This window comes from Neoarius graeffei, chromosome 3 (assembly GCF_027579695.1).
Source record: "Neoarius graeffei isolate fNeoGra1 chromosome 3, fNeoGra1.pri, whole genome shotgun sequence".
Classification (NCBI taxonomy): Eukaryota; Metazoa; Chordata; class Actinopteri; order Siluriformes; family Ariidae; genus Neoarius; species Neoarius graeffei.
The window spans coordinates 106,067,686-106,093,465 of NC_083571.1; the positions used below are offsets into that span (position 1 = coordinate 106,067,686).

The following is a 25,780-nucleotide window of genomic DNA, read 5'->3' on the forward strand; positions in this document are numbered from 1 at the left end:
CTTGAGGCAGGACTTCTCCACCAACCTGGAGAGGGCAAGCCACCCTTTTCCGGTCGAGAACCATGGCCTCGGACTTGGAGGTGCTGGTTCTCATCCCAGCCGCTTCACACTCGGCTGCAAACCGCCCCAGTGCATGCTGAAGGTCCTGGTTTGAAGAAGCCAACAGGACAACATCATCCGCAAAAAGCAGAGATGAAATCCAGTGGTTCCCAAACAGGATTCCTTCCGGCCCCTGGCTGCGCCTAGAAATTCTGTCCATAAAAATTATGAACAGAACCGGTGACAAAGGGCAGCCCTGCCAGAGTCCAACATGCACTGGGAACATGTCTGACCTACTGCCGGCAATGCGAACCAGACTCCTGCTCTGTTCATACAGGAGTTATTTTATATGTAAATCAATTTTACAAAAGCATTTGAATTGTAATCAAAATAAATTTCCACAGTGGAGGCCAGATAAAGCAAGATACTATCTTTATTCTTATTAAACATGATAAAAGAAACATTGAGTGTTAGGGAAATGCAAAAAAAAAAAAGTAAAATTAGAACATTTATTTTTTGACCATAATGTCCCAAATGAGAGACCAGTTTCTGAGACGGACCTATAATTGCTTGTTCTTTTACACAGAATGTACTCCTGAACGTGATTGAGACATCATTAGACATCATTGTCAAAGTGTTTTCTTTTAAATTATTTTTTATTTTTTTTTCCATCTATCTGCTAGGATTTTCTTCCAACCAATGTTTGCAGCTCTGACTGCAGCCCTAGTATGTCATTCTCAAGTAAATCATGTTTAATGCAAGGATTGCATTGAATGTGTATATTTTGGAGGGAATTTATGGTTTCTTTATTGTGGTTACTACCTCAGAGAGGCAAAGCGAGGCAGTAGCCAGTATGTCATCGTGTTGTAAGAATGAGTGTAACAATAGTGCACTGCGCATACGCATTACGGTCACTAGAATGGCGAATCGTGATCTCGTGTTATCAAAGGTACACAAGAACGAGTGGTGAAGCCACCATGTCATCATGTTGTTATAAGAATGTAAGAATGAGTGTAACGATAGCGAAACTTCGTAACCAATCAGCACTTATACTGATTAAGTTCAATTACCCGTTCTACTTCTTGATAAACTTCGGAACCAATCAGAAACGAAATAAGAGAAACCTTGTTATAACTCCGTAGTATCGGAAGATAATCAGCGGATAAAAAGATAAACTAAATTCACCTCGTGGTTCGCCAAGGTTACTGATTCGAGATCAAGTAAGTGGTGTTTATTTGAAGAAAATTTACCTTTTGATTATCACAGCTTTTGTTTGGTCCTTCTGAAAGGTCAAATAAAAGGTTTTGTAAGGGTTTTTTTTGGTTTCTTCTTAAGCTTTTTAGCAGATATTTTGAGACGCCGATATCAAAATTCTGCTATTTGCTTTAATTAGGGCCCGAGCCCTATGGGCGAAGGCCCTATTGTTCTTGTAAGAGTTCACTATTATTATTCTTCCGTCTTCTTCTTCTTCTTCTTCCGTCTTCTTCTTCTTCTTTATTTTTCTCCGCTGTTGGGCCATTTTCGGGGCACTTGCCATGGGCGAAAACGCACGAAATTTGGCGCCAGTTCCGAGAATTGCCACCGCTACTCAGAACCAGAAGCCCAAACTTGGCCGGGGCTCCGGGCCTCTATAGCGCCCCCTAAGTCGTTGTGATTTTGGCCTCCCGCATTAGGGTGCCTGGGTGCCTTGTAGTTTGTAGTAGTGGCATGCCATTTGGTACGCATATGTATCTCACTAAGCCGGACAAAAATGTAATGCCAATGCATTAGCCACGCCCAACAGGAAGTGAGGTAATTTCACTTTTGTGCGAAATGCATGGCCACGAAGACGGCGCAACTCCTCCTAGACCGTTCATAGGAATGTCACCAAAATTGATACACATCATCTACAGACATGGCTGACAAAAGTTACTAAATACGTTTCATGTAGGATACAGCGTTCAGAAGTTATACGTCAATCAATTTTCGATGCAAAATTTTACATGCTTAAAAATTCCTAACAAATCTTCTGATTGCTCAAAACTGCTCATACTTCACACGCAAATCACTCATTGGGCTTCTGACATGTGACCCAATTTCTGTGCTATTTCGCCACTGGGGGCGCTATTTTTGGGCAAAAATTCCAATCTTTCCTCAAATTTGGTCAAACTTCATGGCCACCCTCTTTCTACCTCCCATGTCATGTATACCACATTTTGGAAATTTTCGTCCATGGGGGGCGCTGTTTTTGGCCGACGCAATTGCTCCAAAACGGGTTTTTGGTTAATAATTGCATAATGCTTTTCCTTCACACCACTACCTTGTGATAGTACGTTGCTGTTGTAGACACTTATTTTTCCAACTCATCATCGCTCATGTACAGCATAGCGCCACCTACTGACATGGGAAAAACCAAAAAATTTATTCTTCAAAAATCTATATCTCATCTTCTATTTACTCAATTGTCATCACACTTCATACGCAAACTCTTCATAGCTCACCTGACATATACGCCAAATTTTGTGCACTTTCGCCACTGGGGGTGCTTTTTTGGGCAGAAAATCCAATCTTTCCTCAAATTTGGTCAGACTTCACGGCCACCCTCTTACTACCTCCCATGTCATGTATACCACATTTTGGGAATTTTCGTCCATGGGGGGCGCTGTTTTTGGCCGACGCAATTGCTCCAAAACGGGTTTTTGGGAAATAATTCCATAATGCTTTTCCTTCACACCACTACCTTGTGATAGTACGTTGCTGTTGTAGACACTTATTTCTCCAACTCATAATCGCTCATGTACAGCATAGCGCCACCTACTGACATGGGAAAAACCAAAAATTTATTCTTCAAAAATCTATATCTCATCTTCTATTTACTCAATTGTCATCGAACTTCATTCGCAAACTCTTCATAGCTCACCTGACATATACCCCAAATTTTGTGCACTTTCGCTATTATTATTAGGCCCCGAGCACCGTACAGTGCGAGACCCTATTGTTGCCATGTGTCCAATTCTGTGCTTTGTCGCCATTGTGGGAGTAATGTCTCTTGCCGAGGAAGCTGTGGAAGGAATTTCGCGGGGATGCATGCCCCCGCCCCCCTTGGCCGCTGGCGCGAGGGCCTGTCGAGGCCGCTTGCGGCTTTAATTTTATTTTTTATTTTAGAGTCTTTACACTACACTTATGAAACAAAATGTGCGCATTAGTACTAAATAATGCTCCTAAGACAATTCATGAACAAGTGCTTTCTTACTATTTTGAAAATATAGTTCACAGCACTGTATTTTGAACAAAACACAGTAAACAAAATACTACAAGCCCTGATGCTGCTAACAGCTTGGTGATGCTTGCAAGAGATGAGGTGAGTATTGTTGATAACATGTACTAGTGCATCTCAAAAAAATTAGAATATTGTGAAAAAGTTCAATATTTTCCGTCAGTTATTTAAGAAAGTGAAAATGTTATATATTATAGACTCATTACACATAAACTAAAATGTTTCAAGCATTTTTCTATTTTAATTTTAATCAGTATGGCATACAGTACAAAAACATAAACCCATCTCAAAATATAAGAATATTTCATTTCGAGTTTGAGTAAAACAGTATGAACACAGTGTATCTCTCGGTCTAGTTCAGTACACACAACCACAATCATGGGGAAGACTGCTGACTTGACTGTTGTCCAGAAGATGATCACTGATGCCGTCCACAAGGAGGGTAAGCCACAAAAGGTCTTTGCTGAAAAGGGTGGCTGGAAAAGGTGCACAAGCAACAGGGATGGCCGCAGTCTTGAGAGGATTGTCAAGAAAAGTTGATTCAAGAACTTGGGAGAGCTTCACAAGGAGTGGACTGAGGCTGGTGTCAGTGTATCAAGACCCATCACGAACAGACATCTTCAAGAAAGGGGATACAACTTTCGCATTCCTAATATCAAGCTACTCCTGAGCCAGAGACAATGTCAGAAGTGTCTTATCTGGGCTAAGGAGAGAAAGAAATTGACTTTTGCTCAGTGGTCCAAAGTCCTCTTTTCAGATGAAAGTACATTTTGCATTTAATTTGGAAATCACGGTTCTAGAGTCTGGAGGAAGAGTGGAGCGGCACAGAATCCAAGGTGTTTGAAGCCCAGTGTGAAGTTCCCACAGTCTGTGATGATTTAGGGTGCCATGTCATCTGCTGGTGTTGGTCCACTGTATTTTATCAAGTCCAAAGTCAACACAGCCATCTACCAAGAGATTTTAGAGCACTTCATGCTTCCATCTGCTGACAAGCTTTTGGAGATGCTGATTTCCTTTTCCAGCAGGACTTAGCACCTACCCACAGTGCCAAAACTACTACCAAATGGTTTGCTGACCATGATATTACTGTGCTTGATTGGCCAGCCAACTTGCCTGACCTGAACCCCATAGAGTATCTATGGGATATTGTCAAGAGGAAGATGAGAAACACCCGACCCAAAAATACAGATACGCTGAAGGCCACTATCAAAGCAACCTGGGCTTCAATAACACCTCAGCAGTGCCACAGACTGATCACCTCCATGCCACACCGCATTGATACAGTAATTCATGGTAAAGGAGCCCCTACCAAGTATTGAGTGTATAAATGAATATACTTTTCAGAAGTTGGACATTTCTGTATTGTAAATCCTTTTTTGATTGATCTTAGGGAATATTCTAATAATTTGAGATACTGGATTTCTGATTTTCATGAGCTATAAGCCATAATCATCAAAATTTAAAACAAAAAAGGCTTTAAATATTTCACTTTACATGTAATGAATATAGAATATATGAAAGTTTACCTTTTTGAATTAAATTATGAAAAAAAGGAACTTTTTCATGGTATTCTAATTTTTTGAGATGCACTAGTATATATGCTATATTTACTGTATGGACATGGGATCAGAAAACAATTTTATTTATAAGCATAAGCCACACGTACCCATAGGGTACCTATTTTATTACAAGACATGCATATTTATTCCACATAATAAAGCCTCACTCTGTTCTCTGACTTTACTTTGCAGGTGTTAAAAAGTGAGGTGGAACTCATGGCTAAAATGGCGAAAACTATTGACAGCTTCACCCAGAATCAAACACGTCTAGTTGTCATCATTGATGGTCTGGATTCCTGCGAGCAAGATAAAGTCCTGCAAATGTTGGATACGGTGAGAAACAGGAGCCTAGAACATTTATGAGCCAGCAAAGTCTCTGCTCTATCGCTTGTTCTCAAAAAGATGACTCGATTAGTATTTTGTTCCAAATTGAATGAAGGGTTCATGAAATTGGTGCAACAATTCACAACCTGCCAAAGCATTTGCATGTGAGTTCCTTTGTCAATAATAATTGCAAACCAGATAAGATTTCTTAACTTTTATTTCTCATAGTACACTGTAAAGCTAGCCGCACACTACGCCGATTTTCAGCGTACCGAGCCAACTGAAGTCACGAGTCAGGCGTAAAGACTAGTTTTCGATGGTACCGACTCATCTCACAGCCGATTCGAAAAACTAATCGGGAGCCAGACTGATCGGCGAGAGTCGCTAGCAATAGCCAATCATATCTTTCGCATATAACACGTGACATCATTAAACACAATTTCTAGCGCGAGAAATACGTGTTGGTAGCACCTGATGCAGGTATATACTGTAATTCCATAGACTGAAGCTTTATCCATAGACAGTGGGCTGGAAAGCCACTCTGCTCAAGTTGTGTGGCTGAATTCCAAATCGCTTTAACTCCCCTATATAAGTGCACTATTTAAGGTTGGAAATAATAGCTCATGCAGCCTAGATAGTGCGCTACATATTCCATGTTGTGTCATTTGTAATTCAGCCTGTAACATCTTCAAGTGTTGGATTTAACAGTAACTATATCCAATAGCCAATCACAAAGCTATTGTCACGTGATATTTAGCGGAATGTTTATGATGCTAGTTGGGGATATGTGCGTGCCCTGTCGGGAGTCGGCTCTGAAATGGGTCGGTTCGGTACCGCGTGGATCGGCGTAGTGTGCGGCTAGCTTAAAAGAAACAGAAACGTGAAATACATGCTTAGCTGTACGTGTTGTAAAGACCAGCAATTTAGTGCACATGGTACATAATGGATATAAATGTATGCATATCATAGATCATCCAAGTAAATGGTCACGTTTAGACCATATGGGTGAGCTTTCGTGCCTGATGTGAATCAGTGAGCCTTTGACACCCATGACCCTGTTGCTGGTTCACCAGTTGTCCTTCCTTGGACCACTTTTGTTAGGTACTAACCAGTGTTGTAGTCGAGTCACTAAACTTCGAGTCCAGTCTCGAGTCCCTAGTGTTCAAGTCCAGGTCATTAAAAAAAAATTTGAGTCGAGTCCACTACTGATCCAAGTCGAGTCCGAGAACAAGATTTCAACCGCGCCACTTGACGGTGGCTGTTTCAGCACCATTAACATTAGTTTGTTCCTGAACATGACGTATGAACAGGTGAATGTGCTTCTCTTTATCAGGGAGTGCGAAGTATTCTGTCAGAGATGGCTGGCAGACAGATGTAAGTGCAGAATGTGTGTTTTATTAATACAAGTGAAGACGGTAAACAATCCAGAACGGCAGGCAAAATCGTAAAACAGTGAAACCGGCAATAGGTCGAGCGAAGCACAAACAGGCTATCGTAGACAAGAAACAGGAAATCAGAAAACCAAACAAGGAAATAAGGCTCAGTAATGTATCAGCAACGCAACTCAATACTTCGCAAAGTAAGTGTGTTTTCACAGTTTTTATATAGGCGCTGTTTGCGCCTTAATCCTGTGCAGGCATGAGTTGTTTACTGTGCGTGCGCGAGAGTCCGCTTGGCACACGCGCTGTCCGGAGCGCACCCGAGAGTCTATCTGATGCACACGCCAAGGCGTGCAGGTGTGACACTCTAGTACAAAAGTTAATGTAGATACAGTATAAATATTTTATGCCAAATTATTATGGCATGTTACAAAAAAATAAATAAATAAACTGGAGTCCTCGTCTCCAATTTGCATGTCCTAATGCAGTTAAGGCACGAGTCCGAGTCCAAGACCGAGTCATCAGTGCTCAAGTCCAAGTCGAGTCACGAGCCCTTAAAATTAAGGCACGAGTCAGACTCGAGTCCAAGTCCTGGACTCGAGTACTACAAGCCTGGTACTAACCACTGCATACTGGGAGCACCCCACAAGATGTGCCATTTTGGAGATGCTCTGACCCAGTCATCTAGCCATCACAGTTTGGTTCTTGTCAGAGTCGCTCAGATCCTTACGCTTGACCGTTTTTCCTGCTTCCAACACATCGTCTTCAAGAACTGACTGTTCTCTTGGTGCTTTATACATCCCACCCCTTGACAGGTGCCACTGTAATGAGATAGTGTTATTCACTTCACCTGTCAGTGGCCATAATGTTATGGCTGATCGGTGTAATTGGTTGAAATGTTGATCATATGTCATTTTCTTGTAATTCCTTTAATGTCCAGGTGAGGGTGCTTTTCTCCAAAGGACCATTCATCTCTATCTTTGCCAGTGACCCTCACATTATCATTAAAGCCATCAACCAGAACCTGAACAGTGTATTGCGTGACTCCAACATCAACGGCCACGACTACATGCGCAACATCGTACACCTGCCCGTTTTTCTCAACAGCCGAGGCCTTAGCAGTGCTAAGAAAATGTGCGCACCAGCTCCAGCCAATGGAGAAACGGGCAATTCGGAGGGTGAGTCAGATTACCTGATATTGAGTGTACAGCACAGTACGTATTGAAAGGAACTCATGCTGATGGAAATTTCACAAGAGCATGGTTAAAAACTGCGCACAGCTTGGTGCTAAGCATCACGGCATCACATAGGTACAGTCAAGCCGGAAAGTCTGCACACCCCTTTCACCTTCTCCACGTTTTATTTCGTTACAGACTTATTCTACAATAGATTGAGTTCATTTTTTTGTCACAAAATTCTACACAAAATCGCCCATAATGACAGTGAAAGCAGGTTTTTAGACGTTTGTGCTAATTTATTAAAAATCAAAATGTAAAATATCCTATGTACACAAGTGTGCACACCCTTTGATATGACACCCAAAAGTGAGCTGAGGTGCATTTTGTTTCCACTGATACTGCTTAAGATGTTTCTACAACTTAATTGCAGTCCACCTGTGGTAAATTCAATTGATTGGACATGATTGGGGATTGCCAACACCTGCCTATATAAGGTCCCACAGTTGACAGTACATGTCAGAGCAAACTCCAAGCCATGGGGTCAAAGGAATTATCTGCAGACCTCAGAAACAGGATTGTGTCAAGGCAGAGATCTGGAGAAGCATACAGAAAAATTGCTGCAGCTTTACAGGTCCCAAAGAGCACAGTGGCCACCATCATTCATAAATGGAAGAAGTTTGGAACCACCAAGAATCTTCCTAGACCTGGCTGCCCAGCCAAACTGAGCAACTGGGGAAGACGGGCCTTGGCCAGGGAGGTGAGCAGGAACCCGAGGGTCACTCTGACAGAGCTCCAGCATATCCTTGTAGAGATGGGAGAACCTTTCAGAAGATCAACCATCTAGGTCGCACTCCGCAAATCAGGCCTTTATGGTAGAGTGGCCAGACGGAAGCCACTCCTTAGTAAAAGGCACATGACAGCCTGCTTGGAGTTTGCCAAAAGGCACCTAGAGGAGTCTCGAACCATGAGAAACAAGAATTTCTGGTCCGATGAAACCAAAATTGAACTTTTTGGCCTGAATACCAAGCATCACGTCTGGAGGAAACCAGGCACTGCTTATCACCTGGCTAATGCCATCTCTACAGTGAAGCATGGCGGTGGCAGCATCATGACGTGGGGATGTTTTTCAGCAGCGGGAATAGGGCGACTAGTCCTGATAGAGGGAAAGATGAATGCAGCCAAATGCAACAAGATCCTTGAAGAAAACCTGCTCCAGAGCGCACTGGGGCGAAGGTTTACCTTCCAACATGACTACCTGAAGCACACAGCCAAGAGAACAAAGGAGCGGCTTCAGAGAAAGTCTGTGAATGTCCTTGAGTTGCCCAGCCAGAGCCCAGACCTGAATCCAATTGAATATCTGTGGAAGGAGCTGAAAATGGCTGTGTACCGATGCTCCCCATCCAACCTGATGGAGCTTGCAAGGATATAAGAGGAATGGACAAAAATGTCCAGAAACAAGTGTGCTAAGCTCGTAGCTTCTTTCCCAAGACGCCTTGAAGCTGTAATTGTTGCCAAAGGTGCATCAACCAAGTATTAGGCTAAGGGTGTGTACAGATACGTAACCCCTAAATAACCTATTTTTGTCAGTAAAATAAAATTACATATTTTCTAAAAACCTGTTTTCACTTGGCGATTGTGTGTAGATGTTTGAAGCAAAAAATGAACTCAATCTATTGTAGAATAAGTCTGTAACATAGTAAAATGTGGAGAAGGTGAAAGGGGTGTGCAGACTTTCCGGCTTGACTATATTTGATATTCAGTGAATATTAAAAATATAGACACTTAGCACTAGCATGAACTGTTGCTAGAGGTCAGGAATAAAATTAATTCCCCCAAACTAATCTACACTGGACTTGATCACAGAGCACAACACTCAGGTCATAATTCACTTTCACAGTTCCACTGCAAAGAGTTGGAGCATCTAGTGTGCTTAGTCTTAATACTTGTTCACGCTCTGTTTCGGCTAATGGAAAAAGAAACTTGCAGCTGCTGGGTGATGCAGCAGCTGTAACCATACAGCCCTACAGTGGCTTACTTTTTACATACAAATCTTTTTTGGTATTTTAGGTGTTCTGTTTCTGAGCTGCTTGTCTTTATGTGCTTCCTGTTTGCAGGTTGGCATGAGGAGCTGGACAGGAAGCTATCCCAAAACAGTCTTGGTGAAATGGCTAAACTGGGTAGTAAGACTACTTTGAATCGCAGGGTGAGCCCACATGCAAACCCCACTGTTCTGTCTTCCTCATGACAAATTAAAACTATTGTCTGTAGTCTGTGACAATACCCTGGAACAAAAACCATACGGTCAGATTACCGAGACTGTAGCAGGTTTGATTGAATAACCTTCCACTGAACTAACTACACACCAGTATTCTGGCATTGCAGCGTTGGGGTGATTGTGACAGCAGACCTGTTTACTCCTACGATTTGTCCGTAGTTCCTACGATTTTTCAAAACAAAATACGGACTGCGAATTCTTGTCCAAAAACTACGATTTATGGCCGAAATGTTGCCAAATGTTTCATCAGGCTTTCGTCTAAACGGGGGAACAGGGGCGCTGCGCCCTCTTACTCTTGGCGTGCGCCCCCTTACCGACTCCGTGAAAACATCCCAGCAACACTACGTGACAATGTATCTGATCATCAAATATGTTATAATTGCTCCAAAAATATTCCAATCATAGTAGATACACCGCCAGACGGTGCAAAAACAATCCGAATTGGCGTTTTCCAGACTGAGGCGCCATGTTGTTTAGTTGTCGCGGCTGCTCTCGCGAGATTTGACATGGGTTGCATACAAGGTCAGCTGACTTGTAGAGCGAGATTTCTCGAGACTGAATGACCTTTCACCCACCCACGGAGCTTTTGACAGAAGTAGTTCGCGAGTTGTTTTTGTTGACACTTGGGCATTTAAAGATGTCATCCTGCGGCACGAAACGGAAGAAAGCCAAAGACTGTCCGGGGCAGGAGATGATTACTTCTTTCTTTTTCAATGTTGACAGACAATTTGTTACAATTTCCCTCTCAGATAGCCTCAGAATGTCCCATTGGAGCATTTTTCAAAGGCTTTGCACGGCGGGGGGGGACAACCGGCACCATCCCCCCCCCCCGCTTCACTCCCTCGCCATGGTGAGCGCCCTCGTACTAAATTTTTCTAGAAAAAACCCTGTTCATGACTTACTTTATAATCATATTTATTGTGGGAATCGAACATCGATCGTATAGTCATGGGCGCGGCCATGTTAATCACGTTTAAGCCACGTTTACCGTACGTTGCATTGAATGCCGTAATTGAGTTGCCATAAATGCATGTTCAGTTATTAACCAATGTCAAACTTTGTTAACTTGAAATTAAACTTTTTTGATGTTGACATTTTTTTTTCTTTTGTCAAGTTGCCAGGTATCAATGACTTGTGATTTGTTAGTAAAGAGTGTGAGATCAGTATAGCTGCCAATCAAGTATTAAGTAGCCTATTGCCGCTTTTCCACTACAAACGCGGCTGAGCCGTGCCGTGCTGAGTCGAGCTGAGCGGGGCTGTTGGAGTTGCATTTCAACTACAACCGCGCTGAACCGTGCTGGCTGGAAGTGGGTGGACACATTGGGTGGAGTTAGCGAAAGTGGGTGGACGTCACGTGATGTCGTTAAGCAGCGCAAACAGTGACATCAGTGACAGTGGCGGAACAAGTCAGAGCCGGGCCGGGGGCGGGGCAAATGACCGGGCCCTTTATTAAAGCTTATCATAACATCATTTTAGGCTACAAAATGTCCGCAACTGCGGTGTTTACCAATTTCAACACTACCGGGTGCAACTATATGTTATTTAGTACATCAAGTCCTTCAAACGAACATGTAACTCAGAAACAAAAAACATTAGGATACTGTACATGGCTCATAATAAAACATCAATAGCCTATACTGCGCACATTATTTGAAGGGCATACGAATGAGCGCTCAGAGGTTGCAACGGTGACAGGAAGAGTCAGAAATAAAAGGACGGCGGTGCAAACCTCACTGAATGCACTGTGTTTACCAATTTCAACACTACGGGGTGCAACTATGTTATTTTGTACATTAAGTCCTTCAAACGAACATGTAACTCAGAAACAAAAAAACAGGTGACATACTGTACATGGCTCATAATAAAACATCAATAGCCTACTGTGCGCATTATTTGAAGGGCATACGACGAGCCTTGCGCTCCGCGAACTCGTCCACGATGCTCTGTATGTCACTGATTCAGTGAGCTTTTAAGCGGTAGTCTCACGACCCGGATAGTAAACAATAAACATGGAGGACATGGAGTCGTTAGTGTTGCTGGTCTTGGTGCTGTGGCTTGTTGTCACCGACAACGCCAACAGATACTGGCAAGAGCGTATAGATGAGGCGAGGCGCATAAGGCTTCAGAAATTCTCGTAATTCTTCTTCTTCCGGGTTTGCGGTGTTTACAGATCCCAGCGCGCTCGCGGGGCGTGTGTGGGCATGTGAGGACACTCCTCCTCACCAATCAGTGCACAGGGGAGTGTCTGCTCACGCCCCCAGCCTCACTCGGCACGGCTTGGCTTGCTTCAGCCCCACTCCAAAACGGTGCGAGTTTTAGGGGCTAAGCAGGGCTGAAGCGAGCTGAGTCGTGCTGGTTTTTGGTAGTCGAAACGCGAGCCGTGTCGGGCTGAAGTGAGCTGAAGCGAGCTGAAGTGAGCTGAAAAAGGGTAGTGGAAAAGGGCCATATTAGAGCATAGTATGGTCTCTGAAATATTTTTTCTTATTGTAGCATCCTAAATAAGTATTACTGCTAGTCTTCTGGTTATTTCAGAGATACTGAAATAATGAAGTGTATGAGGAGTCAACAAGTAGACCTTAGAGTCTAGGCTTGGTAATATGAGGATTATGGAGCAGATCTAGAATCTTACATGGGTTTGCTTTTTGGTTCTCACAGGTGCTTAACTTGACAGAAAAAAATAAGACCAGTGCTAGATTTTAATTTTTAAAATTTTGTTCATGTAATCTATCACTTACTTTCAACTTGAATGAGTACTATTATCTAATAGGCTGCTTTCTACTTTTTGTCTTCGATACATTACATAGATTGGACCCCAGTAAAATTCCTACTGACAGCTTACCAAAACTACTGACAAGCTACTGCAAGACTACTGACAGGGCAAATTTGGGGTAAACAGGTCTGTGACAGACACACAGATCGGAGCTTAATTCCAATATCTATATCAGAGTTTATCACTTCAGTTGTATATGCATGTGTATCCTTTGGAAAGAGATATGATTTTTCTTTAGTATCGAGACACTCCGATAGAAACCAAATTAAAAATCTGATTAAAAAAAAAAAACTAGTGCTAGAGTTTAAAATGCTGAACAGTAAAATATAGATGATGTTTAAAAGGAACTGTCAGGGAAGCAATACGTTTGCGGGCTTCAGGTAAGTTAATGAGTTCCTAACACATGTCTATGGGCATGCAACATATACCCTGTGTCCGAAATCGCTCCCTACTCACTATATAGTGGGGACGCCATTTTATAGTGCTGTCCGAAACTTTAGCGAGGATTATTTACACCCTATATAGTGCACTCAAAGTATCCCACAATGCATCACGAAAAGTAGTGTACAACCGATGGTCACTAACCAAAGCAATGTATCCCATCATGCATTGCAGTCGCGCTGAAAGAAATCAAATTAGAAGCCTCAAATTAGATTTAATAAAAGGCAGCGGCAAAGAAGAAAGTATTCAGCCTTGATTTAAAAGAACTGAAAGATGCAGCTACTTTGTATTGATTAATTTGGGAAATACGCTCAGTATAGTATGGATTTATCACAGAAATACTGTACATGCATGTGTTTATTTTTGAAAACCCACCAGCCGACTGATCTGGCACGTTTTAATTGTGCGACAGTAATGATGTAAATACCAGCACGACGGAGTGGTGCCCGAAAGCGTTTTTTCATTTTACCAATGAGCTCACTATATAGTCCCCTATATAGTAATTCCCTATATAGGGAGTAGTGAACGAGTGAGCGATTTTGGCAGGATTATTAATGATCAAGCACAACTTGAAGAGCCACAAGCCAAAATAACTTTATTTATAATAAAGTTGAAAGCTATTTGAATTAAAGACGATACTGTATCGTACTGTATTATGTAAGAACTTCAAATTCTTTATGTAATGACCATACCTATATCATGAGGACAGTCATAATTGGTTGTCATTTCTACAGTCTTTTATATAGCAATATACAGTGGTGCTTGAAAGTTTGTGAACCCTTTAGAATTTTCTATATTTCTGCATAAATATGACCTAAAACAACATCAGATTTTCACACAAGTCCTGAAAGTAGATAAAGAGAACCCAGTTAAACAAATGAGACAAAAATATTATACTTGGTCATTTATTTATTGAGGAAAATGATCCAATATTACATATCTGTGAGTGGCAAAAGTATGTGAACCTTTGCTTTCAGTATCTGGTGTGACCCCCTTGTGCAGCAATAACTGCAACTAAACGTTTGCGGTAACTGTTGATCAGTCCTGCACACCGGCTTGGAGGAATTTTAGCCCGTTCCTCCGTACAGAACAGCTTCAACTCTGGGATGTTGGTGGGTTTCCTCACATGAACTGCTCGCTTCAGGTCCTTCCACAACATTTCGGTTGGATTAAGGTCAGGACTTTGACTTGGCCATTCCAAAACATTCACTTTATTCTTCTATAACCATTCTTTGGTAGAACGACTTGTGTGCTTAGGGTCGTTGTCTTGCTGCATGACCCACCTTCTCTTGAGATTCAGTTCATGGACAGATGTCCTGACATTTTCCTTTAGAATTCGCTGGTATAATTCAGAATTCATTGTTCCATCAATGATGGCAAGCCGTCCTGGCCCAGATGCAGCAAATCAGGCCCAAACCATGATACTACCACCACCATGTTTCACAGATGGGATAAGGTTCTTATGCTGGAATGCAGTGTTTTCCTTTTTCCAAACATAACGCTTCTCATTTCAACCAAAAAGTTCTATTTTATGTTAATTAGGTTAATATGGGACGGCCTTGGGCTGAGGTGCCCTTGAGCGAGGCACCTAACTCCCAACTGCTCCCCGGGCGCTGTTAGCATGGCTGCCCACTGCTCTGGGTATGTCTGTGTGCTCATTGCTCACGTGTGTGCATGTGTGTGTTCACTGCTTCAGATGGGTTAAATGCAGAGAGGATATTTCACAAGTGTGTGATGAATAAAGTTCCTTCCTTCCTTCCTTCCTTCCTTCCTTCCTTCCTTCCCTCCTTCCCTCCCTCCCTCCCTCCCTCTCATCCGTCCACAAAACATTTTTCCAATAGCCTTCTGGCTTGTCCACGTGATCTTTATCAAACTGCAGACGAGCAGCAATGTTCTTTTTGGAGAGCAGTGACTTTCTCCATGCAACCCTGCCATGCACACCATTGTTGTTCAGTGTTCTCCTGATGCTGGACTCATGAACATTAGCCAATGTGAGAGAGGCCTTCAGTTGCTTAGAAGTTACCCTGGGGTCCTTTGTGACCTCGCCAACTATTACACGCCTTGCTCTTGGAGTGATCTTTGTTGGTCGACAACTCCTGGGGAGGGTAACAATGGTCTTGAATTTCCTCCATTTGTACACAATCTGTCTGACTGTGGGTTGGTGGAGTCCAAACTCTTTAGAGATGGTTTTGTAACCTTTTCCAGCCTGATGAGCATCAACAATGCTTTTTTTTTTCTGAGGTCCTCAGAAATCTCCTTTGTTCGTGCCATAATACACTTCCACAAATATGTGTTGTGAAGATCAGACTTTGTTCACCTGATTGTCATCCCATTGATTGAAAACACCTGACTCTAATTTCACCTTCAAATTAACTGCAAATCCTAGAGGTTCACATACTTTTGCCACTCACAGATATGTAATATTGGATCATTTTCCTCAATAAATAAATGACCAAGCATGATATTTTTGTCTCGTTTGTTTAACCTTTAATGCGCAACATGGGTCACAAGTGACCCGGCTGCGTTTAATTTGCTTTTTATCTCTGCAATAAATTATTTTCATGACCCCACACTCCATGAATTCCTCAATTAACTTGTTTTTGTTCATTTCAAAACTTTTTTAAATTTATATCTCTAAACGATTTTAAATAAAAATACTTTTTTTGTCACTACCCCTCTAATGCACAACATGGGTCACAAGTGACCCGCATTCATTTTCTATGGAGTTTTGTTGAAGGTTTAGTGTTTCTTAGCTAGTTTTTTTTTTTTTTTAATTAATTTTTCATTTAATTTACCAAGTTTCCATCACTTATTCAGTTTTTTTCAAACATTAATTATTCTTTTCATTAATTTATGGTTACCCATTGAATTATAACACTTTTTATGTAGCTATATTATATTTGCACACATGGGTCACAAATTTACATAGGCATTAATTTCCTATGTAAAATTAATAAGAATCAGAATTTATTTGCAGTAATATTTGAAATTAGTTTATTTCATCATTTAATATCAAAATTTATCATTACATATTCAGCTTTTAAAAAACAGCAATAATTATGTTCATTCCACTATGGCTACTCCATGAATTGGAATACATTTTGTGAAGCAGTACAGCGGTTGAACACATGGGTCAGAAATGACCTGTGTTGGCTAAGTGATTGTGATTAAGATAAAAAATATTATGCGAACCATTTCACTACAAATAACAAAAAAATAATATTCTAAAAATCTAAATCATTTCTAATAGTAATCTGATTAAAAAGGTTGTTGGTATATTTAAAACATTAAACATTGTACATTGTACATTATGTACAGCAACTAACACTGTAAACACCAATACTGAACTTCACTGCATTAGTAGCTATAGTGAGCCATGGACAACTGGAATATTAACTTTCAAACTGTGGGGAAGTGGTAAATGTAACTGAATAAAACTGATTGGGTAAGATAATATTATATTGGCATGGGCACAGGCATGTATACATTGAGAACGCGCCGAGACAGCAGTCTCAGTTCTTACATGTATCACAAATGACCACAGTAACTGAATGGTCCTTGCATATAGGCCGTGTGCATTTGGAGCAGGAGAGGGTGACTTTCCTATCTCTGGCAGTTGGACAAAGGCTGCATCTCTTCCTCTTGGATTTTCCTCCCTGTCTTAAGTCCTCTTGTGGATGGGTGGTCTCAGCACTCCCCCTTTTCACACCACATGTTGCCATGGCCTCAGTAACATTCCTCCGGAGATGAACAGAGGTCTCCATGCGCCTGTTCATAAACTTTTATAAACTTTTTAAATATTGTAGGTGAAAGTATTGATTTTTTAAGGTGTAAGTGAGAAAACCATATCCATGCTTGGAATTACATTAGAAATGAATGCGGGTCACTTGTGACCCATGTCTGCGAATTAATGGAGAAATTACAAATACATGTTTATTTATGAGATACAAAAGTAAAAATGATAAATAGTTTTTGTGCATCAAACCCTACCTAATCTGTCAATTTATAAAATATTATAGGGTTAAATGTATTGTTTCAAGAAGTTGTAAGAGAGAAAACCATGTCCTTGCTGGAAATTACATTAGAAATGAATGCGGGTCACTTGTGACCCATGTTGTGCGTTAGAGGGGGTTACAATAGCTTGCGCATTAAAGTTATTCCACAGTTATTCCACGAAATCTCTTTATCTACTTTTAGGACTTGTGTGAAAATCTGATGATGATTTAGGTCATAGTTATGCAGAAATATAGAAAATTCTAAAGGGTTCACAAACTTTCAAGCACCACTGTATAGATATTATTACTTTAGACTGTGTGTGATATTTTAAAGATTTAAAGTTGGTGTGGCAATCTGTGTTTTTCTCTCTTTAGGACACATACCGGCGGCGTCAGATGCAGAGGTCAGTCACGCGTCAGATGTCCTTTGACCTGACCAAGTTGCTGGTCACTGAGGACTGGTTCAGTGACATCAGCCCTCAGACCATGAGGAGACTGCTCAACATTGTGTCTGTCACAGGTAAGATCTGCCACCACACTGTTTCTTGTGTGTTTTCGATCATATAAACTCGTAGCTGGTTTCCCAAACTGTGCATCTTTTACACAGGTCGATTACTGAGGGCCAATCAGATCACTTTTAACTGGGACCGACTGGCATCCTGGATCAATCTGACTGAGCAGTGGCCCTACCGCACATCGTGGCTTATCCTGTACCTGGAAGAGACGGATGGAATTCCTGAACAGGCCACACTCAAAACCATCTACGAAAGGTTCGCAACCCAATTGTTTCTTAAATATATGAATGTATACTCCATAAATGTCTAGCTGACTGATTAGTTCGTAATACTATGTGAACAGACCTCCACTGAAATATACATATTTGCGGTTAGTAAGTTTTTTTTTTTAATGATACACATAAGCAAGCTGTATATATTTAACAGTTATTCCACGAAATCGAGTTGTATGTGAGCTGATAGCTGAGTCGGCTATAAGCCATGTACCGTACGACGAGATTGAGTGGAATAATTGTTTTTATTCTCTCCACATTCACTGGATTTTGAGAAACAGGGCATTTTTATTTTTTGCAAATTCGATAAAAACTTTATACAAAACGTCCGACAAAATCATTTCCACTTAAAATGTAAACAAACCAGCGAAATGACAGGAGCAGCTTGTAAAAAATGCTGTAATAATAATTCTTGAAAATAAAAAAGATACATTCTTGCCATCAAATACTTTTATTTCATATTTTGTTGCTTTTTTATTTTGTTTTGGATTCGAGTTTTTATTTCGTCCTCGGTTGGTTCAGCAACACGCTCCGCCATTTTGTTTTTCTTTACTCATGGTATATGAGCTGACAGCCTAATAGTAGAGTAGCCAATCAGAGCGCACGATTGCTCATATTCAGTGAATATGGATAGAATAAAAAGAAATATATATTCAGTTCGGAACATATTCGGACATCATTAGTTTTTGCATATATTATTTGTGTTGTAAATTTAATCTATTTTAAATTAAATCTACTTTTTTTTCTGTCAGTCTGTACACAATAAGCCATAATGACAGCAAAAGCAGCAAAATATTTTTAGAAAATTTGTAAGATTTATTAAAAATAAAAAATTTCAGATCTTTCAATTAGATAAGTATTCAGACCATTTGTTCAGTACTTTTATAGAAGCACCTTTTGTAGCAATTACAACTTCAAGGCATCTTGTGTAAGTCTCTACAAGCTTTACACACCTGAATATGGTCAGTCTCTCCCGTTCTTCCGAGCAGATCCTCTCAAGCTCGATCAGATTGGATCAGTGTTGTTGTCGAGTCACTAAACCTCGAGTCCGAGTCCAGTCTCGAGTCCCCAGTGTTCAAGTCCGAGTAATTAAAAAAAAAATTTTGAGTCAAGTCTGGGAACAAGACTTCAACCGTACCGTTTGACGGTGGCCATTTTAGTGCCATTAACGTTAGTTTGTTCCTGAACAGGTGAATGTGCTTCTCTTTCTCAGGGAGTGTGAAGTATTCTGTCAGAGATGGTTGGAAGACGGATTTAAGTGAGGAAGGTGTGTTTATTAATACAAGTGAAGACAGGTAAACAATCCAGAATGGCAGGCGAAATTGTAAAACACAGTCCCCCCAGGATTTCGCAGGCCTTTTTTGTGATTGTTGCGGGCTAAAATGTCTGATGTTGCGGGGGGTTTTCCAAAAAATTACGATGAAAGTTGCGGTGTTTTTTAGGTTTTTGTTGCAATTACATTGCGGGAGGAAGTGAAAGTTGCGAGAAATTGTGATTTTCTCTTTTTGTGATTAAAATTGAGTGATATGTTAAATATTAAGTTATTACCGAAAAACTATTGATTAAAAAAAACAAAGACACTGAGAAATGGTCCTATAAACAACTTTACCAATATAAAAGATTACCAGGACTACAAAAATGCAGAAAAATAGGCTTTACTTATCCAAATGCACCTGTTGGTTCAAAAGTTAAAGTGCAGAGAACCTCACAGCACAACATGAAGTTACCTTAAAATGTAATATAAATGCCTCAGCTTTCATGTAAGAAAAAAAAAACTATTAATACTAGTACTGTGTGCAGGCAGTCTCTCCTGAAGACTAAATTAAACAATAATTATAAACTAATAAAATAAATGGCTCAGGCTTCATAGAAGAAAAAAAACAATTTGAACAGAATCTCACAGTATGATGCTGAAGCTGGCTAAACAATGGAAAATAAAATACCATTTTGGCAAAAAATGTTGGCATCCATTAATTTCTTGTATTAAGTAAAAAAAAATAATGTAAAGTGCACACAGTCCTTCACTGTAAACATAACACACTTTCAGTAACAGAATTTAAGCCTATATAAACACTGACTCGCACATGCTGCTTCTCTTGAATGGAAACACGGAAGTAAGCAGTGTTGCCAGATACTGCTGACATTTTCCAGCCCAAAATATGTTCAAAACCCCCCAGAATGCACTTGAAACTGCCCAATCTGGCAACACTGGAAGTAAGGCGGAAGGTAGTTTGTCGACATCACCTCAAGATGACGCCAACGATTGGTCAAATTTGCGGGAAAGTTGCGGTGATTGGATATAATTGCAACACCGCCCTGAATTCGCGGGGATTGGTTGAATTTGCGTTGAAGTTGCAAATCGCAACATCACGAAATCCTGGAGGGTCTGAAAACAGGCAATGGGTCGAGCAAGGCACAAACAGTCTATCGTAGACAGGAAATCAGGAAACCAAACAAGGAAATAAGGCTCGGTAACGTGTCAGCAATGCAACTCAATACTTCGCAAAGTAAGTGTGTTTTCACAGTTTTTATTGTATATCGGTGTGCTGATTGCGCCTTAATCCTGTGCAAGTGTGAGTTGTTTATGGCACGCGCGAGAGTCCGCTTGGCGCGCACGCTGTCCGGAGCGTGCCCGAGAGTCTATCTGATGCATGCGCCAAGGTGCGCAGGTGTGACACACTTGCACGAAATTAGTACAAAAATTAATGTAGATATAAATATCTTATGCCAAATTATTATGGCATGTTACAAAAAATAAAGAAAAAATCCGAGTCCTTGTCTTCAATTTACGAGTCCGAATGCAGTTAATGCATGAGTCAGAGTTAAAGTCATCAGTGCTCAAGTCCAGGTTGGGTCACGAGTCCTGAAAACTAGGGCACAAGTCAGACTCGAGTCCGAGTCCTGGACTCGAGTACTACAAGCCTGGATTGGATGGGGAGCTTCTGTGAACTCCCATCTTTATGTCTCTTCATAGATGTTCTTGGGGTCTGGGCTTTGGCTGGGTCATTCAGAGACTTGTCCTGAAACCACTTCAGCACTGTCTTGGCTATATGTTTCGGGTTGATGTGCTGAGGGTGGAACGTTTTGTCCCAGTCTGAGGTTGTGCTCACTCAGGGCCAGTTTTCTTTAAGACCTTCTTTGTATTTGGCTGCATTCATCCTTCCCTCAGTTCTGACCCTCAGTCTTCCTGTTCCTGCCACTGCACCCCCATAACATGATGCTCCCACCACAATACTTCATTGTTTGGATGGTATTAGTCAGTTAATTAGCAGTACCTGGTTTTCACCAAACGTAGTTGAAGTTCAGCCCAAAGGGTTCGGATTTTGTCTCATCAGACCACAAAATCTTTTTCCTCATGCTCCCAGAGTTCTTTGATTGTCCTATATGTTTTACTCAGGAGTGGCTACCCGCTAGTCACTTTACCATAAAGGTCTGGTTGATGGAATATTTCCGAGATGCTTGTCCTTGACGCAATTTGATCACGGAGATCTACGGAGGGTTCCTTGGACTTCATGGCTTGGTTTCTGGTCCGTCATGCACTGTGAATTATGGGACCTTATACATGCAAACATCTGCTTTTCCATAGTGTGTCCAGTGTACTAAGGTTGCCAGAGGTGGACTTTAGTCATGTTCTAGAGTCATGTTAAAGTAATCAAAGCAAACAGGATGTGCCTGAGCTCAATCTGGAATACCCTAGCCAAGAGTCTGAATACTTATCAAAATATTTCAGTTTTTGAGTTTTAATAAGTTTGCAATAAACATGTTTTTGCTTTGATATTATGGATTATTATGCGTACGTTAACGGCCAAAAAAGTCATTTTAAATTAATTAGTCTATAGGAACACCTGTACATCTGCTTATCATGCAAATATCCAATCAGCCAATCAAATGACAACAGTGCGGTGAATAAATTCATACTGATACAGGTCAGGAACTTCAGGTAATGTTTACAACAAACGTCAGAACAATCGTGCTTTACAACCAAGGTGTGCTCACGCTTTCTTGAAATAATAACTAGAAGCTTGGTTTTGGGACTTTGAACAACCCTATATTTAGGGACATGTTCCTCAGTACTTCATAAATAAAAACATCTGAATTTTATGTCCATAATAAGAGGTTTGGTTTCTTGAAGAGCAATAATATCGGCATATTATTGTGTTGACACTAGCTGTCTAAATACTTCATGTTTCAGTTTTGTGACTTGTACCACAAAAAAAAAAACCAAAGTGTATTACAGCTGTAACAGTTATATACGCCTCATTTTGGTTTTCAATAAAACCATCAAGTGTGGGTTTCAGCTAGAGACATGACATAAATCCCCACAGTGTATGCAAAAGTCAGCTCCTCGAGTGGTTGCACAAAGGCCTGCAGTGTTTTTCAAGAGGATCTCCACTTCAGCAGCTCCATGTGAGCTTAGAATGTACTTGAAGGTTACATTTCCTGAGATTGTTTAGTTCGTCTTTATAGGTGTACACATTTCTGTCTTTCCGTGTCACAGAATTTCCAAGAACATTCCCACCACTAAAGACGTGGAGCCCTTGCTGGAGATAGATGGAGATGTGCGGAGTTTCGAGGTGTTCCTGTCCTCTCGCACCCCAGTGCTGGCTGCTCGAGACATCCGCACTTTCCTCCCCTGCACAGTCAACCTGGACCCTAAGCTCCGAGAGATTATAGCAGGTAAGAAACCTGCAGCTGGTCTTCTGATTTCATGAAGATTGAATATCAGAACCCCCTTAATGTTCTGTTTAGGTGAAATGAAAATTTTTAAACACACATCTGTTTTGATGAATACCGTTTACATTGCTAATAACTGTGATGAAAATTGAAATGGTGTTTTAAAATAAAGTATCCAATGGTCTGAGTCAGTGATACTCACCGTCCACTTTAATAGAAACACCTGTACACCTGCTCATTTATGCAATGATCTAATCAGCCAATCATGTACAGCTGGGGTCAGAAGTTTACATACAGTGACATGAATGTCATCTTGGATATGAAGGTCATGGCAATATTTGGGCTTTCAGTCATTTCTTTGAACTGTTCTTTTTCTATGGCAGAATGATTGTACAGCATACTAGCCTGGGCCCGCCCATCCTAAGTGTGACGCAACACGAGGGCCTGTTCCGAGCTTAGTCTGGCAAGGCAAGCTATCTACAGCTCTTCCAAGCTCCCGAAAAATCGTGAGCCAATCAACTTTGAGCGTCTCCAACGGCCCTGGGTAGAGGCGTGTTCAAGGCAGTGACATAGTAGAACTGCGACCGGAAGCCATAGTTTACAGAATCTATGCCGGAAGTGCTTCATTCACTAGAAACATTACGAACATGGAGCAAGTTCTCATTGAAAACGGAGCAAAGAGCAGCCCTGGAGGTATTTATTGAAAGGAAGGACGTTTTCGCCTTGCTCCCGACCGGCTTCGGTAAGAGTTTAATCTACCAGTTAGCCCCGTCGCGTCACATGCGTCAGAGGAAAGAGTGATGTGATTGGTTTAAGCTTCGTCACAGCCTTTTCTGGCTTCGACCAGTAGCAAACCGAGGCATTTCAGGGAGGCGGGTCAACCACGCACTTTGGGAAACGGTTGGGTTTAATATCTTTGCCAGACCAAATGCTCGCAGAGCTTTGAAGTCGCGTTAGCCAGACTAACAGCATACAGCTTTCATTAAAAAAAAACACTAGAATTTGGTGCACAAGTTTTAATTTTCTTTGGGTTTTCTGAAATCAGCACAGGGTCAAAATTATACATACAGCACACCTAATATTTGGGTAAAATGTCTCTTCGTAAGATTCACCTTGACCAAACATTTTTGTTTACCATGAACAAGCTTCTGGCAGAATTCTGGTTGGATATTTCATGACTCTTCATGGTAGAATTGGTAGAGTTCAATTAAATTCATGTTTTTCTTGGCATGGACTCGACTTGTAAGTACGGACCATATATTTTCAATAGGGTTGAAGTCAGGACTTGTTTTAAGCTTAATGTTAGCCTGCTTTATCCTCCACAACCAGCTCTGATGCGTGTTTGGGTTCATTGTCCTGCTGTAACTCCCAAGCCGTGTTCAAGTTTCTGATGGTTTATGCTGAAGAATTCTGAGGTAGTCCTCCTTCTTCATTATTCCATCCACTTTGTGCAATGAACCAGTTCCACTGGCAGCAAAACAGCCCCAGAGCATGATGATCCTACCACCACCAGCAGCTGGTACAGTGTTCCTCTGTACATGGTGGTCATTGTGGCCAAACAACTCAATCTTTGTCTCATCTGACCATACAGCTATCCTCCAGAAGGCTTTTTCTTTGTCCGTGTGATCAGCTTCAGACTTTAAGCCTGAAGGTGTCAGTTTTGGAGCAGGGGGTTATTTCTTGGATAGCAGCCTCTTAGTCCATGCTGATCTGAACTGTAGACAGTGATCCATCAGCTTCCAGTTCATGGCAGGGCTGTGCCATGGTGGTTCCCAGGCTGTTCCTGACCATCCAAGCCAATTTCCTTTCAGCTGAGGGTGACGGTTTGGGTTTTCTTGAAGCAAAGTGGCTTGGCAAAGTGACGACACTGCACAATAACTTGGATACAATTGTTTGAACTGATCTTGGAATTTGCAGTTGTTTAGAGATGGCTCTGAGAGACATTCCGGAGTTGTGTACATCTGCAATCCTCTGCACTGAGCTCCTTGGACTTTCCCATTTTACTGTGTGCTGGTCAATCCAATGAGTGCTGTAAACAAACCCTTTTTATGAAGGCACAGAGAAGCTACCAGCTGTAGTCAATCATGATCACTAACAGGAAGTTAAGAGACCTCGGCCTTGGCAAAATAAGAGACATTGGAAGTTTCAGCACCTCTGAATTAATAATCAAAGTAAGCGTATGTATATTTTTGACCCTGTGTTGATTTCAGAAAACCCAAAGAAAATTAAAACTTGTGCACCAAATTCTAGTGTGGGTTTTTTTTTTTTAATTAAAGATGTATGCTGTACAATCATTCTGCCACAGAAAAAGAACAGTTCAAAGAAATTATCGAAAGCCCAAATATTGCCATGACATTCATGTCACTGTATGTAAACTTCTGACCACAACTGTAGTAGCAGCACGACGCATAAAATCATGCACATGCAGGTCAAGAGCTTAAGTTAATGCTCACATCAAACATCTGTAAGTTTAATGAGGACATGGGTGTTGGTGCCAGGTGGGCTGGTTTGAGTATTTCAGAAACTGATGATCTCCTAAGGTTTTCACACACAACAGTCTCTAGAGTTTACACAGAATGGTGCAAAAACATTGAGTGAGTGACGGTTCTGTAGGTGGAAACGCCTTATTGATAAGAGAGGTCAGAGGAAAATGGCTAGATTGGTTTGAACTGCCAGGATGGATATACTTGCTCATAGAACCACTTTACAACTGTGATGAAAAGAAAAGCATCTCAGCACGCACAAAGACAACATTGGGTTCTACTCCTGTCAGCCAGTAACAGGAATCTGAGGCTAACATGGGCACAGGTTCACCCAAACAGGACATTTGAAGATAAGGGGAGGAAAAATCGCCTAATCTTTTAGTCTTTTTTTTTTTAACTTTAATTTTTATTGGATTTTTTCATTCAAATACAATAATACACAAAAAACAAACAACAAAGAAAAAAAAACCTTCCATTAACAGCTTATAGGTCCTCCCATTCAGTCACAATGCAACAATTCTGTCTTGTTCAGTTGTCATGACTATAATTTCTAGTGGTATCATCCTTACCCCTTCTGTAATAATTCCATTTCTTCCATTTCCTTTCAAACTGTTCCTCCC

At 41.1% G+C, this 25,780-nt stretch overlaps 1 protein-coding gene across 3 annotated transcripts in view; it reads left to right on the plus strand.

Annotated features, from left to right (window-relative positions):
* Positions 1–25,780, plus strand: part of kidins220b (kinase D-interacting substrate 220b) — an 82,091-nt gene that overhangs the window by 43,722 nt on the left and 12,589 nt on the right. For all 3 annotated transcript variants that reach the window (XM_060917853.1, XM_060917855.1, XM_060917854.1), the window contains exons 18-23: positions 5,047–5,187; positions 7,498–7,735; positions 9,850–9,938; positions 17,592–17,736; positions 17,824–17,986; positions 22,502–22,680. In XM_060917853.1, the coding sequence (XP_060773836.1) occupies positions 5,047–5,187; positions 7,498–7,735; positions 9,850–9,938; positions 17,592–17,736; positions 17,824–17,986; positions 22,502–22,680 (955 nt within the window). The remainder of the gene's footprint in view (positions 1–5,046; positions 5,188–7,497; positions 7,736–9,849; positions 9,939–17,591; positions 17,737–17,823; positions 17,987–22,501; positions 22,681–25,780) is intronic.